Source organism: Cnephaeus nilssonii (genome assembly GCF_951640355.1).
Source record: "Cnephaeus nilssonii genome assembly, chromosome: 11".
Taxonomy (NCBI): Eukaryota; Metazoa; Chordata; class Mammalia; order Chiroptera; family Vespertilionidae; genus Cnephaeus; species Cnephaeus nilssonii.
This window is the reverse complement of record NC_137082.1, coordinates 49,266,963-49,283,082: the sequence shown is the minus strand read 5'-3', so window position 1 is coordinate 49,283,082 and position 16,120 is coordinate 49,266,963. Positions and strand designations below refer to the sequence as shown.

Sequence of the window (16,120 nt, the reverse complement as noted above, 5' to 3'; positions counted from 1 at the left end):
TTTTTTTGCAAAATAGGAATGGGAATAGCTGCCTTGACATCCCTTTCCCAGGAAACTGAAAAGGTCAGTGAGATAAAATATTCTCTAAAATGGAAACCATTTTACAAATTCAATTTTGTCCTTGCTTTCCCATTGCTTAGAATGTTTCCCCTCTTTGTTCACATGTGTTAGTGCAAAAGCCAACTTTGGTGCATTCAAATACGAATTCAAACCTTTACCTGGCCCCCCTTTACCCAATTTTACTTCTGTCTGCAGCTCCCTTTTTTTCCTGCTCTCTTATCTCCTTTTCCCCATCTCTTTCCTCTTGTGGCATGTTTGTTTATACTGAACTTATCCGACACAGTTTGACTTTGGAGGTACATTCCAGTTAAAAGAGGGTAAGTCATTTAGTAACGCCGAGTAAGGGAATCCAAACAAAACAAAACAAAACAAAACAAAACAAAACAAAACAAAACTCTGCATTCTAAATTGTAAAGTTCTGGGCCCCCGAGAACCCAGATTGGCAGGGTCATAAGCGAATCCCCGCAGAGCGAGGGTGCATGGCTGGGCTGGGGTTCTGTCAGAGGAGCCCGCGCTCAGACGCGGGAACCCAGGCAGGCGGGCGCGGTGGCAGGCCCGGAATTCCTGGACCGCAGCACGGCTGGGCCTAGAACTACAAGTCCCGACGTGCCCGGCGGCCAAAGCCGGTTCCACCTCTGCTTGCCTCCTCATTCTTTCCGGTCCCTACCTGCGAGACGGCTGTCTGTGAACTGCGTGGTAGCCATTATAGAAAAACTCGCAAGCTTCTCTTGGGACGCAGGGCCGGGAGCAGCTCGCGGAATGGCTCTCACCGTCGGGTGGTTCGCCCCGGCGTAGCGGAACCCGCTGTCCCACGGCCCGAGTTTCCGGGGGGGACAGTCATCGTGGCCGGACGCTGTGGCGCGGCGGTTTAATTCTCCGGCGGCGGCTGAAGGAGCGGGACGCGATGGTTTTGACGGGGCTCATCAGGAAACTCGGTAACAGTCAGAGCCGCCCTCGCGGGATTCTCCCTCCTGTCGTTGCCACTGGCTGAAAAGGGCCGTGTCACGTTTCCTTTCTGGTCCCGGCTTGACCAGGCCAGTCCCCGGGGACCCCTGTCGGACTTGGTGTCAACGCCTCAGTGCGTAGCCCGTGAGCACCAGCGGCCCAGCTGGTGGAGGCATTGGTTTCTCTCTGTCCTCCTGGCCCCGCCGACCCCCGCCCTCTGACCCTGCGCCCCCCTCCCCCCGCCCCCGGTCCTGCGTAACCACGGTCTTGGGGCAGGTTGCGGGTGGGCGGCTGGGGGCGGAGGGGAGTCGAGACCGGCTGCGAGCGGCGTGTCCCCGGCAGGTCACCAGCTGGCGGAGATCCGCGAGCGCGCCCTGCGGACCGTGCTCTGCAAGGTGGAGCTCAACCTGATCGGCGCCGCCGACCTGGCCCAGGACCGGCTGCTGTTCGTGCACCTGCTGCAGTGGTTCAACTTCCCGTCCGTCCCCATGAAAGCAGAGGTTCTCAGCCTTCTGAACAAGCTGGTGAAGGTACGAGCATCTTGACGTAAAGAACCAGAGGAGCGAGTGTTTCTTGGTCATTGCATTGGAGCATTTGTTGGAAAGTTCATGTAAAAGGTTTTTGAAAAACAACCGGGGACGGTGCATTTTTAGCTCACTTGGTTATATGACCACGTTTCCTTTTTCTTTGATTTGTGATGTTAAATCTCGCGTTGTCACCACTGTGCTCTGAAGTGACACAGATCTTCTGAGTTCTGGTAGATTCTGGGTTTTGGAATCATCTGGGGAGGTTAGTAGCTGTCATTCTGTTTTTTCCTTGTGTTCTGTTATTTGCATGTTAAAAATTGGGCGTGTCCATATGAAAAAGGACTCGTTTAAAGATAATGTTACAGACCACGATTAATACATCTCACAAGGGGTGTTAAATTGCCTTTCCTATATTTGTTTTTCAGATTTATGCTCCTCAGCATATCTTGAGAATAGTTAGTTGCCAGAGTCAGATGTCAAATTGCAAGTGTAACCGATCAAAACTGTCAATCGCTGTGCAGTTGTGGGCGATTTTTTTAAAAAAGATGTATTTTTATTGATTTCAGAGAGGAAGGGAGAGGGAGAGAGAGATAGAAACATCAATGATGAGAGAGAGTCATTGATTGGCTGCCTCCCGCACGCCCCAATAGAGTGCCTTGAATATGGAAGGCATTTGAATTGATTCAAAGAAAAAAAAAAAGGCCCATAAAATTATTGCGCCCGCAACCTGGGCATGTGCCCTTGACTGGAATTGAACCGGGACCCTTCAGTCCACAGGCCAACACTCTATCCACTGAGCCAAATTGGCTAGGGCGAGGGTGATTCTTACTACTTTGCATCCTTTGGCTGGTTGGAGGTAGGAGAGATAGGGTGAATGTCAGTAGACAGAAGTAATAAGTAGGAATTATAGTGTTCAGTGTCTAGGTTTTTCTCTCGTAGTTGTTGTTAAATGTTTTATGTCTCTATAAACCTATATTCTATTCATGGAAGTTCTTTAATTTTGGGTATTTCAGTGCAAGATTTAAAAAAGGAGCATCTGGTATACACAAAGTGCTGTAAGGTAAAGTCTAGGGACTTTGATATATATTGTTATTCACAAGACACTCTTCTTATGCTTTCAGTATTCCCCAGCAGTCCAGCATTTGGTTGATCTTGGTGCAGTTGAATTCTTATCTAAACTTCGTGCTAACGTGGAGCCAAATCTACAGGCTGAAATCGATGGCATTCTGGATGGACTTTTTATTCTTCCTTCAGAAGTCCCTGCACTGTGCTCTGCATCTTACCAGACAGATCAGATTGGTAACTCTTTGGAATCATTCTGATGCATTCAGTTAAAATATAAATATACTAGTGGCCTGGTGCACGGAATTAGTGTACATTAAAAGGAAATTAATTAGAGGAAATCTTTTAATACTGCTATTTGCCCTTTCTCTATAATAGAAGTGTCAGAGATGAAAGAAAATTAGTAAAATGTATATGAAAATCTCCCTCCTGTCAGAATCTGGGGCACACCATGGGACCCAGAGTCAAGTCCCCACTCACCCGCACACACCTCGAAATCGCGTGAGACCCAGACCCGGCCGGCCCCATTCCCATCAAGCCCGCAAGGCGGGGGCGCAGCCTCAGATCCCCCGTCAAGGGCGGTGTGTGCAGCCTCAGGACCCCTGGCCCCAGCTCGAGGGCATGATGACCATTTGCATATTAGCTCTTTATTATATAGGATTGGTTCTAGTGTTTAATTATAAGGAGAGGGACCTTAGATTAAAAAACATCCCCCCCCCCAACTTATTTTTCTTGTGTTAACTTACATGAGCTTGACCTTTTTTCTCTACTGTCAGTCAGAGGAGGATACATTTGTATTTATTGTTGTTTTTTTAGAATATGTTTTTATTGATTTCAAAGAGAGGAAGGGAGAGGGAGAGAGAGAAACATCAATGATGAGATAAAAATCATCTATCCACTGCCTCCTGCCTGACCTCCTACTGGGGATTGAGCCTGAGCTAGAGATTTTTCTCAATGTTTTACACTTGCATTCTTGGACTGTTTTTCATGTAGGGGGATGTTAATATGGGCCCTAGCTCATGACTTTTTTATGGGGTCCAATCAAAATGAGCTGCACATGGTATAGTGTATAAAATCAGAGTCAAAGAGACATGGATTTCAGTCCTAGTTCTGCCATTAATTTTGTCACCTTGGCTAAGGTTCTTAACAGCTCCAGCCTTTAGTTTTCTCAGCCCAAAATTGGGACAGTGAGAAAGAACATTTTATAACATTATTATGAGGATTAAATGAGACAGTGCCTGAAAAGAGCTCAGCATGAGGCCTGACATCTATTAGCCATAGAGCTGTTGGTGGCTCTTTTTGTGTTCTTGTTATTTTATGCCCAATAGAGTGCCTTGAATATGGAAGGCATTTGAATTGATTCAAAGAAAAAGAAAAGGCCCATAAAATTTATGTGATGGAGTGGTAAAAGTATAAAAAGTATTTCTGCTACCACATTTTTCTCTGTATCAGTGCTGTACTTCTGTTGCCGTGACTGTTGGTACCACTGTTAACAAGAACAGTGGTAAATGCCATTTATTGGCTTCTTGCATGATTGTGATTTTTAACAATGGATTGTACAATTTCTGTCTAAGCCATAAAAATAAAGTAGAATCTTAAATTGTGAATTTTCAAGGTAGTTTCTTACCGATGAGGTTAGAAGTATGGTCTAAGGCAAATGTTTAATATCTGTATTAATATTAAGAACTACTGTTGTGAAAACTTCAAACAGAATATTAGAAAATGTAGTTTTAGCCTTATTCTCATTCTCATTGTCATTGCATCTGCACTGCTGAATATGTAATCATGTGATAGAATCATGAAAGGCATTGAAAGATAGTGCTTAACCTCTTTGACTTTGACAACTTTTTAAAAAGATATTAATGAAAATTTTAGTGACCAGGCACTATGTAATTGGAGTACAAGAGAGGAAGGAGATGGACTTAGAAGCAGAGATGAACAGTCCTTGAATAAATACTTTGTAACAGTTTCTTCATGTACATTGTAGATATTTTCATTCTAAAAAATAATTATATTAATGGTAAAAGAAAAAGGGAGAAAAAAAAACCCTCAATTTGAAATTGGCTCAACATTCACATTTTTTACCTCTTTAGGAAGACAGACTATTCAGAGAAAAAAAACTGGGTTATCTTTCTAGTTTTTAAAATGATTTAAAAACTCAAGAGAAAACATTAATTTTGAAACGAGTACCTTTCACTTGTAGCAAATAATGAATCAATAATAATACATGCAGTAATATGTATTTTCTTTTCAGATTTGCCACAGCCACCTGAAATCTTAACGGGATATTTTCCTCAAGACAGAAGTCATTTGGAAGTGCCTCCAGCACCCGTGGGTGAGTACATGTAGGGAAGTAGATCCGCTGACCTGGTACATCAGAAATTAATGTACTTTTACTTACTGTTGTGAAGACACATTGTGTTCTAACTCGAATGTTTCAGCACCAAGCTGAGTGTTTCAGTTTCCTCAAACTAGTTTGGGATGTGGAGTCTAAATGGTAACATTTTATGTTATTCTAACTGCATTTGAGCAACTGGATAGGTGGGTGGTAATGGTGGCAGTAGTACTTCCATTGCTTGTTGGACACAAACCCTTCATCAGGGACTGTGCTGTGCACTATGCATTCCTCATCTCATTCTCCAGCTCACTCAGTGTACCGTCTGTCCAGTCACTCAAGCCAAGACTCAGCGTCATCTTCATTTCTTTATTTTTATCCCAACATCGCTAATTCTAGAGTTCTGTTTAGAGATCTCTTCTGGGTCTTTTTGTGTCTGGCTGTGTCCTTCTCTGCTCACATGCCACCTCCGTAAAGAGACCTTCTTGAGGACTCTAGCCAGTGAACACTTTTTTAGTTTTCTTCCTAACACATACCATGATCTGAAGTTATATGTTTATTTCCTTCTTGTTTCTGTCACAATAAGCTTAGTGATAGCTGCAAACACTGCTTTATCCCCCTGTGCAAAATGATGCCAACCATGTATTAGGCACTCAGTGTATACTCTTTGCATAAATGAATCTTCATGAGGACCCAATGAGATTATTATCAGTCTCCCCATTTTACTGATGAGGACACTGAGGCTGAGAAAAGATGAAACCTTTATCCTAGGTGCCCCTGCCAGTTAGGAATGGTTAAGTAATCAAGTGCTTCACATTTTATTGCCTGTGTGGTTGGAAAAATGTGTGTTCTAGGGTATATCTGCTGACATCAGGGATTCAGTTGAACTCAGTTTGGATGCTTGTTATTCTAAAGGTTCTTTAGAAACTCTCAGGTTGAATAATAGCATAAGATAGAACAGAAAACTTGTTCAGCTGTTAAAATACTTTATCTTCCCTTTCTGGAACAATTTTGTTAGGCTTATAGGGAGCTTTGGATTTGAGATGGTAGTCCTTTGTGTGTGTGGCTGAGAGGCTTAAATGAGTGGAAGTGAGAGGTGTCTGAAGGGAGCAGAGCGTGGTACTTGAGTGAAGCTGCTGAAAACAATAAGGACATTGGGAATGCTTTTGCAGGAGAGTTGCAGTGTGTGGATTAGTGGTCTGCCTGTTTTGGACACATTTTTATGTGCAGTGTAAGCCTATCCTTCCCTCAACCCACCTTTTGTTTTTCCCTGAGGAAGCAAACCCCGCTTTTATGTTAGCACTTTTAAAAGACACAATTGTGCTTTATTTGTGAAATTAATAATAATTATCTGAATTTAAAGATTCCATGCTCTTTTCAAAGCATTAGGAACAAGGACTGTTTATTATTTGGAAGGGCTTTTGTAGATACTATTTCTCAGTGTTGCTACCTTAACTTGTACTATATAAAATCTGCTAAAAAATGTTAAGAGAGTAGATCTTCAATGTTCTCACCACAAGAAATAATTGGTAATTATGTGAGAGGTTGGAGAGGTTAACTAACTCTACTGTGATAATCATTTTGCAGTGTATGTGTATTAAATCATAGTGTTGTACACCTTAAACTTATACAATGTTAGATATCAATTATATCTCAATGAACCTGTGGAAATAAGCCTATTAAAAAATAGTTTGAACTGTGGTAGTTTAAAATTGTGTTGGTTTCTCGTATTTCTTTTAATCTTTGAGGTTGAAGACATTTGATTTTCAACCTTATTAGTCTTCAAGTCATCTTCAAAGAGGTTTAAGCATCTAACACCATTTAGGATATTTAAACATGACTAATTAGATATAGTATGTGATTTTTTAAATCATTTTTAATTTCTGTAATTAAAGGTCTCCAAATACCATTTCTCTTTATATTAGCTTTATATTCTGGTCAGTCAGTAAAATAGAAAATGTAATTGAAACTAAATGTCATGGGAATGGCCAGGGAGAGGTCAATGGGGGAAAAAGGAGACTCATGTAATACTTTAAACAATAAAGAATTTAAATTAAAAAAACAAACACTCAACTAAATGTCATTCAGTATGGGTTTATGTTTAATGTTCTTCTATTTAAAACCTATGAGTTTTGTTTAAAATATGAAAAGTGTGCTCTGTTATTTATCTTGAGGGTGGATATATTTGCAGCTGGCCTTGTTTGGTACATTGTAGGCTCCTGTATATGTAACTTCATTTGGGGACTTAGTTTAAAGGTGAATCTGTCAACATTGTCTTCTTTGATGGCATAAGTTGTGCTCTTCCATTACCAGTGACTCAGACTGTGAGGTGTTTGAAGTTTTCTACATTTCCTTGGCTACCCCTGACCACAACTGACAGACACGTCCTCTCCTCTAATGAAAGGTACAGTGCCTGATGTGGTTCAGCTATTTTTGCTTCACTTCTAGCCTTGCACCTGGTAGTTACCACTATACAATTTCAGCAGGAAGAAAGATACAAGTGGCTGTGAATGGAGTAATGGGACGATATGCATGATTTTCAGTATTTCAGAATGTAAGCTAGAAAATTCCTGTTTGCCTCTAATCAGGCTGCACATTGTGGCTGAAGTCTCATGTGCTCATTAGGCATCTCTGATTTACCAGTCTCCGATTGGCCATTGCTGTGCCTTTGCTTAGTAAAAATAGAGAAATTAAACATAAATGCAGTTTTTTTAGTAGACAGTATATTTATTTCAAATTGGGTTTTGTAATAGGTTAGGGACCACTGATCTTATGTAATGGATATTAATTGGTCATTACCCTCAACCCCAACATAGGCAGTTGATATATAGAAATTGGGAGAGTATCTTAATATCTAGTTTCTTTTTTTTTCTGAAATTTTAATTTCTGTGACTACTACAACAAATTAGGTGTGTGTGTTCTTTATTTTCCACAAACACACGTATCTGGAAAATAAAGAACAACTTGCTAGCAACTTGCTAGCATTAGGGCCAGAGACAGGAAGATGCTGTGAAATGATTTTTGCTGATGACACTTCTGAGGCCTCAGTAAACTCTCTTGGAACAACATATTGAAGAGGTAGCTGCACGTGGGGAAGGGGCAGGACGGACATGATCTGGCAGTTCTGAGTCAGTCCCTTAGGGAGAGAGATGAGATGCTGTCCAGTGCACACCTATGGGTGGGGGACGGTGGATGGTGGACTGGAGCTGGGCTGAGAGAGGGGGGTTGGTTTCTTGGGGTGGAGGGTGAACCACTGCTACATCCCTAGGAGGGAGAGTATTGTCTGAGAACTTGAGGGATATCCTCTGTACAGGATAAGAGGGGCCTTCCAGCTTGAGTCACCTAGAATAGAGAAGAGCAGTAAGGAGCCTAATTCCTATAATTAAACTCTATAGTTACTGTTATTTTTTCTGTCTTATTTCTTAATTCACATAACAGATGTCATTGAATTTTGTGCCCTTTGACCTCCTTAATCTCATTTAACAGCATTGTGATAGGCTCTGGGCATGCCATCTTGAGGAGGGTCTAGTGGGGGTACAAAGCCCGCAGTTGACATAGCAGCAGATCCAGTATAGGGCTGTGGAAGAAGCACCTGCCCACAGTTGTTTATTGTTTAGGGACCAGATCAAGGAAGGATTCCCAGGGGAAGCAATGTCTTGGCTGAGACCTGAAGGATGTGAGTAGAGTCATTTGCTACTCAGTGACTTAGAATCTGGGATAGGTAAACTCTTTTTAAAAATAAATAATGCTCTTTTGTAGCTCTTTAAGAAGTAGTAACCACACTTTGATCTGGAACACCTGTGAACTATTGAAGGACGTTATCATGCAAGATTTTCCTGCTGAGATTTTCCTTCAAAGGCCGAAAATTGTTCAGGTGTGTATGCTCTTTAATTGTTTTAGATTTTGGAAGGAAATAAAATTTGCAACATAGCAGTCCTTAGGAAAGAATTGTGCACTACCGTATTTAAAGGATAAAGTGTTTAAACCACTTGTTCTCTGACTTATTTGGATAGTGGTAGTTCTTCTGATAGGAGGTAGTCTCATTTGACACATGTAGTCCAATTTGGCTACTCTGAATTTACCACTTCTGGGTCACCTAAAGGGTGAATACTAGTAGACTTTGGAAGTTGAGGTTAGGCAGCAGGAACCCTCCTAACATTAAGAATAGCTTGTTTCTCTGATTATCTGGTATGTGTTAGGCACAATGCTGGATGCTGAGGAAATGTGATAGCGAGCAATGAAGATGGGTTCTTTGCAGTCTGGTCTGTTGCTTCTACAGCAGAGACTTTGGGACCCAGGCATGTATAGCAGAGGTACTAGGACCCAGGCTTGTACAGCAGAGGCACTGGGACCCAGGCTTGTACAGTTAAAGGCACTGGGACCCAGGCTTGTACAGGAGAGGCATTGGGATCCAGGCTTGTACAGGAGAGGCATTGGGACCCAGGCTTGTACAGTTAGAGGCATTGGGATCCAGGCTTGTACAGCAGAGGCACTGGGAACCAGGCTTGTACAGGAGAGGCATTGGACCCAGGCTTGTACAGTTAGAGGCATTGGGAACCAGGCTTGTACAGTTAGAGGCATTGGGATCCAGGCTTGTACAGCAGAGGCACTGGGACCCAGGCTTGTACAGGAGAGGCATTGGACCCAGGCTTGTACAGTTAGAGGCATTGGGACCCAGGGTTGGAATTGGGGCATATCTGCAGCTCCACAATCACAGGGCTGAAAATCATTCCAGTGAATGGCAGTTATTAATCCATACTGTGGCCGCTGTCAAATGATAGCAGAGGAAAAGCTATTAATTACCAACACGTAGTAAACTGATTTAGCTGTTTGAGATGTGGAAACCTTGATGTGCTTTTTAAAAAGTACTGTGAAACTTCATGTCCTGAATGGGGAGTAATACCTAATACCTGTGTTCTCTCACCTAACAGATTTTAGTTGTAAGCAACACTGACTATTCTATTCACATTTAATTTTATTTTGACCCATATTCTTGCATTATGCCACATCACTTTTGCCAATTTCTGTTTCTTGTCCTACAAATATTTGGCAACTTATTTGCTTTGCTTATTCATTTAACCTTCTTTCAGCTTCACATCCTCCTTTGAAGTTGAGCACTTGGTTCCCGTGATCATTTTCATGGTTCTTCTTCATTTCAGAGCCTTTTTTCTCTGCTGAAACTGGCCTTCGGAGGTGAGGGGACACCTCGCTTGGCACTGCAGTCAGTGTCCTGCTTGCAGCAGCTGTGCATGTGTTTACGACACAGACTTCACTTCTACCGAGATCCAGGCTTTTTCTCTAGCAAAAAAGGTATTTATGTTTATTTATCCATTAGTCACTGGTGGTCTTTGCAGATTCTTCTGAGAAAGAACCCCATTATACATACTGTTAGGAATTACTGTATGTAAATTGTCACAAGGTAAACTCCCATTCCTCATTCCTCAGCTAATGATCACCCTTGAAAGCACACTGTGGAAACAGTGTTGTTGGAAGCCAGGGACTAGGATTCTGAGCCCAGCTGTTTGGGTATTTTAGCAAATTATATGTTGTGTTAATAAATTGTTTGGATTGAAAAATACCGATTTTTATATTATGACAACTATTTTTATGCAACTTTTGATGTCAGAGTTTATACCATCACAATGCCTGACTTTTCATGGAAAAAGCACCACCTAATGGACAAATATAGTACTACCAGTAAGTTGTAAACAGTTCTCAAAACTGTTTACAACTTACTGGTAGTATTTCAGTGCACTTATACCATATGCATTGAAAATTGAATACTAAGAGTGATTGGTGATCATGCTTTACAGTTAATCCTTCCTGCAGCCCCTGGTAACCTCCAGTCCAGTGATTTTTGCCAATCTGACAAAAAAAGGGTATTATTTTGATTCATTCACAAAGGATGGCTGTTGTTGTGTTGGCTGTTGTCATTTTTTTATTTAACAATCTAAGGGAAAAGAGGTACCCTAACTAAGTAGTCAGGTATTACAAGTTTTAAATTTTTTTGTGGCACACTGGTTGAAAATCGCTGCTCTAGTCTATTGAATTTGTGTATTCTAAGTACCTCATACAAGTGTAATCTATACAAGGGGAACTTTGCTTATTTCACTTAGCATAATATTTTCAAGGTTCATCCACATTGTAGCATATTCCAGGACTTCCTTTTTTTGACTAAACAATTTTCCATTCTAGTATATGCCACATTTTGTTTATTCACTCATGTGATGATGGACTCTAATGTTCTTTCTTACCTTTTGTTATTGTGAATAATGCTTCTGTGAACATTGGCATATCTGTTCAACCCCATTTTCAATTCATTTGGGTGTATATCTGAGAATGCAATTGTTGGGTCATACGTTAATTCTATGTTTCACTTTCCTAGGAACCGCCCCTCTATTTTCCACAGTGGCTGCACCATTTTACATTCCCAACAATTTATGAAGTTTCCAGTGTCTCCACATCTTACCAACACTTGTTATTTTCCTTTTTTTAATCATAGTCATCCTAGTAGGTGTGAAATGGTACCTCATTGTGGTTTTGATTTGCATTTCCCTCCTGACTATTGATTAATGACTAATGATTCCCTGGTGACTCTTCTTGTGCTTATTGGCCTTTCATACATCTTACTAGAGGCCCGGTGCACAAATTCGTGCATGGGTGGGGTCCCTTGGCCTGGCCGGTGATTGGGGCTGCAGGAGGTTGGCCAGTCGGCCCTTATGGGGGCCGATTGGGGCTGGCCGGCTCGGGGAGGGGCCACGGGAGGTTGGCTGTGGGAGTGCACTGAACACCAGGGGCAGCTCCTGCATTGAGTGTCTGTTCCCTGGTGGTCAGTGCGCATCATAGCGACCAGTCATTCGATCGTTCAGTCGTTTGGTCACTTAGGCTTTTATATACTAGTATATAGGTTTGGAGAAATGTTTGTTGAAGTCCATTGCCTATCTTTAAATTAGTTTTTTGTTGTTGAGTTTTAGGAGTTTTTAATATATCGTGGTTATTAAATCCTTATCTATATATATATAATCTATATATATATAAAGAGGTAATGTGGAAATTAGGCTGGGACGCCGTACCGGTCACAACCAGATCAGGAGGAGGGGCCTGGTGCGGGCCCAGAGCCTAAGAGAACAATAGACAGGGTGGCCTCAGAGCCGGAGAGAACAACACGCAGGGGTGCTGGCCCCCAGCTCCAGCCCCACGGCCGCGGCCGCGGCACTGGTCTGCTGAGGCTGAAGAAGAGACACAAACCCGCAAGGGAGCTGGGTTTGATTCTGATCAAGAGCTTGTACCTAGGTTGCAGGCTCCTCCCTGGCTGGGGCCCAGGTCAGGGCTCATGCAGGAGACAACCAATTGAAGTGTGCCTCTCACATTGATGTTTCTCTCTGTCTTTCCCTCTCTCTTCCACGCTTTCTAAAAATCAATGGGAAAATAAACTCATGTGAGGATAAAAAAAAAGAAAGAAATGTCATATCCAATGAAAGAGACATCTTGAAAATGCCTAAAGAAAGTTGTCATTTTTTCGTGGTGAAGGGACTGGAGTCTGTTTTAATGAAAACACTTTGGCGGCTGCGGCGGCCAGCAGTGGCAGCAGCAGCGGGGTGCTGGGGGTGGTGCCTTCCCCTGATCAGTCTGGTTGCCTCCCGCAGAGGGAGACCAGACTGCGGCTTAGGCCCATTCCCTACCTAAGCCGTCAGTAGGACATCCCCTGAGGGCTCCCAGACTGAGAGGGTGCAGGCTGGGCTGAGGGACCCCCCACCCCCACCCCCAGTGCACGAATTACGTGCACTGGGCCTCTAATCAGATATATAATTTGCAAATACTTTCTCCCATTCTGTAGGTTGTCACTTTTTTCATAATGTCCTTTGTTTGACTCGGGACTTTTTAATTGTGAGGAAGTTCAGTTTATGTTTTCTTTGGTTGTTTGTGCTTTTGGTGTCATCTAAGAATCCATTGCCAAATTCAAGATTATGAGGATTTATCCCTATATTTCTCTCTTAGCTTTAGGATTTTAACTCTCATATTTAGGTTGCTGATCCATTTTGAGTTAATTTTTGCCTGTGGGTTGAGATGGGTTTCTTGGGGAGTTTTCAGCAGGGAGTGTGTGATCTGATGTTCTCCCTTGGCCATCTTAATGTCATAAGTGAGTAGTGTTGGCTAGAAGGCTTCTTATAATCAGACTAGATAGAAACCTAGATGTGCTGAGTGAATACTTGCAGGAAAGGTTGACCTTTGTTTTTATTTTTACCCCTATAGAAGCATTCCTACTACCTTAATTTTGTTAGAAATATTGCATAATCAGTAATCTGTCTCTACTAAGGGATAATTTTCTTCTTTTTTTCTCCCCTCCAGATACAGTTTCCCAAAATTCCTCTTTGTCTTATTGCTATGAAGTAAGAGTTACTCATCATTCTCAGAACCCTTCTCCAGGAAGCAGCAGCCCCCGGCCTTCTGTGGTTGGACGCACAGGCCAGCGCCCTAGAGGAGATGGCCAGGATTGGGATGCAGTGTCGTCCAGGTGACTGTGGGAAAGCCTGGTTAGCTTGTGTGTGGGTTTTAATTTCACAGGGAGATCATTATTTTTCTCTGTCTTCTCTTTTGTAACATTAGCTCAGGTATCGCCTTGGTTGTTAAACCAGTGGCTTTCATACCTTTTTGATCACGACCCACAGAAAGACATAAATATTATATTACAACTCTGTACTCAGCACACAAGCATACACTCTGCTTGTGGATTTTCACTCCTAAGTGTCAACTTCCTCATGGGGCCTTTCAGAGCTTGAGAGAACTTGGCTTATTTCCATACTTTTGGGATGTTTTGGATATGAAAATTGAAGAAGTGACAGAACAAATTCTACATGTCCAGTAGCATTAGTGTACCTCTGTGACTCAGGTTCACTTGTGGATGACATTAAAAGGCAAAATTTTAGGGTCTTTGCAAATGTAAGTTCAGGCCTTCTATACATATTTATCCCCACCCTACCACTTTACACCCAAAGTAAGGATCTTTTTATAAAGAAAGTCAACATAGATGGGATGTTTCATCTTTTGGTGTATTTTCAAAAACATTATGTGATGTTGAATATACTAACTGAAGTAGTCTATTTCTCATGTTTTTCTGGCATTTTCTAGCATTCTTCAGTTATTAACATTGGCTTACTTAGAATATTTGGTGGAAATCACAGAAAATCTAGTCAACTATATGAACTATCTAGTTTTGACTTTATGAGTTAATTTCAGAAGAACTTTGCAATGAATTTTCCTGCTTTCCTTAAATGAACAGGCTATCTTTGCTAATGCTGATTGCTACTGTAAGAATCTTGACACATTTCTAGAACATCAGTTTGAAAGCAAAATAGAAAGGCATTTTTGGTTTCATTTGTAATTTTGAGCCATGTTGATGGAATTTAATGCCATGACTTTGTCAGGGTTTCTACAAATCCAACCAGAACTGTTACATGAAGCATTAGACTCCTGTCCAACCTGAGGCTCCCAGTGCACCCATCACAGAAGTGCAGTCCATCTGTGTGTGGGCCGTCTCCTTATTCAGGGATTGTCCTGTTTGTTTCATAGCGGGAGTAGCAGTCAAGAGCATGTGAACTCCAGGATTTCCATCCCTTCACCTCTGGATGTGGCACACATTGACCTGCCCGAGCTGGAGACGGAAGACACGCTGCAGCTGCAGTTCCAGCAGCTCAGCCTCCCCCAGTTCTGTGTCTGCCTCCTGGAGTCCACAGTGCCTCTCTTGAGAACAGGTCTGTTGTTTGTGAAATCATAGTGCTTTTTATGTAACCTGTGATTGTTTTGACTGTTTTCTGGTACTCTTATTTTTCTTTTTTTCACCTTCTATCTATGCTGGGACCTTTAGAATCTGCATTTATTGGGGAACAAATTCTTAAGAAAATACGGCCTTTATTATTTCTCAATTAAATGTGGTGCCATGGAGTATCACCTTCCATCTGTGGCTATTTGTGCACAGGCTTCACTGTGTGTGGCTGCTGTAAATGTAATCACTGAGAAATCCATGCAACTGCAGTCATTTAGAGAAGGTGAGCCACATGAATAGACCAGAATAAATAAATCTCTGGCTTTTGCTTCTTAGGAACTTTTTTATTTGCTCTCAGTTCATTCTTTTTACTCGGTTGTTACTTAAGCTATGAACATGTTAGAAACATACCTACAATTGGATTCTTACCTTTGCAATAATTTTTCCTAAAAAACAAAACAAAAAACCCAGACAAATAACAAAACTAAAAAACCCCGAATATTTAATATTTTCTTTCCAAGGTACTAAGTAAAGTTGCAAAGGTGTATTGTAATATATACACTGGAATGTAGTTGTAATGTTAGTGACGAGTGATAGAAAGATACCAAAATGGCAAGTGCCGGACAGTCTAGCAATCAAACAACAGTTACTATGAGTTGAGCTGCTTGGTTTCATGTGCATTATTTCATGCTCTCCTCACACCAGCCCCCTTCCATTGTGGTAGTTCTGCTTCTTTCTCCATGTTACAAATCACGAGTCGTTCAGAAACTAGTCCAAGGTCAGACAGATAAGAACAGACTTGATCCAAGGTTCTTCTGAAGCTAAAGTCCACTCTCTGAAGCACTTTGCATTTTGAAGGTAAAGAAAGATTTGGAAGCAATAATGATTTTTGTTCTCTAAATCTATACATTTTCGGTAATGAATAAACTTGTTGAGATATAAATATAAGATGAACAAGTTTTGCCTTTTTTCATTTATATTGGCTGAGTAAAGAACATATCACATGCTAATGGTTCTTTAAGTCCTATTGCTACTTTTTGCCTGCTTGAGGGTGATGGGGAGCAAAGTGGGAGGTAGGTATTTGTTTGGAAAGCATTAACATTTTTATTTTATCCTGAGGAAAACTGTACACCTAACTTCTGACGGAGTGACTTTGCTTCTGGGAGTTAGGATACATAGTAATTCGGGTACCAATAATGTGGTGAAGGAAAATCTGAACTTAGCATTATAAAGTCCTAGGAGCCCAGTGCTTGATTTGAAATCGCGTGGCGCTGCCCACCCTCAAGTTGCCGATCCGGCCCTGCCTCCGTCTCCAGCCCTTGAAGCAGCCATGGCTGCTGCTGATCAGGCCCTCCCCCAGCGCAGGCACACGGAGGCCCCAGCAGCCCAGCCCCTGACACTGCGTGCGCAACCTCCTCCTGTCTGGTC

General features: G+C 42.0%; 1 protein-coding gene across 3 annotated transcripts in view; it reads left to right on the top strand.

The window, feature by feature from the left end:
- The first annotated feature begins 789 nt into the window (after positions 1-789).
- Positions 790-16,120, top strand: part of RTTN (rotatin) — a 115,651-nt gene continuing 100,320 nt past the window's right edge. The window contains exons 1-9 of one of the 3 annotated variants that reach the window (XM_079784075.1): positions 790-995; positions 1,348-1,535; positions 2,654-2,831; positions 4,849-4,929; positions 7,243-7,333; positions 8,689-8,803; positions 10,089-10,239; positions 13,279-13,444; positions 14,500-14,681. In XM_079784075.1, coding sequence (XP_079640201.1) covers positions 965-995; positions 1,348-1,535; positions 2,654-2,831; positions 4,849-4,929; positions 7,243-7,333; positions 8,689-8,803; positions 10,089-10,239; positions 13,279-13,444; positions 14,500-14,681 — 1,183 coding nt within the window. In that variant the 5' untranslated portion in view covers positions 790-964. Of the gene's footprint in view, positions 996-1,347; positions 1,536-2,653; positions 2,832-4,848; positions 4,930-7,242; positions 7,334-8,585; positions 8,606-8,688; positions 8,804-10,088; positions 10,240-13,278; positions 13,445-14,499; positions 14,682-16,120 lie in introns of those variants that run through there. The other 2 variants (XR_013814187.1, XM_079784076.1) reach the window with 2 other exon arrangements.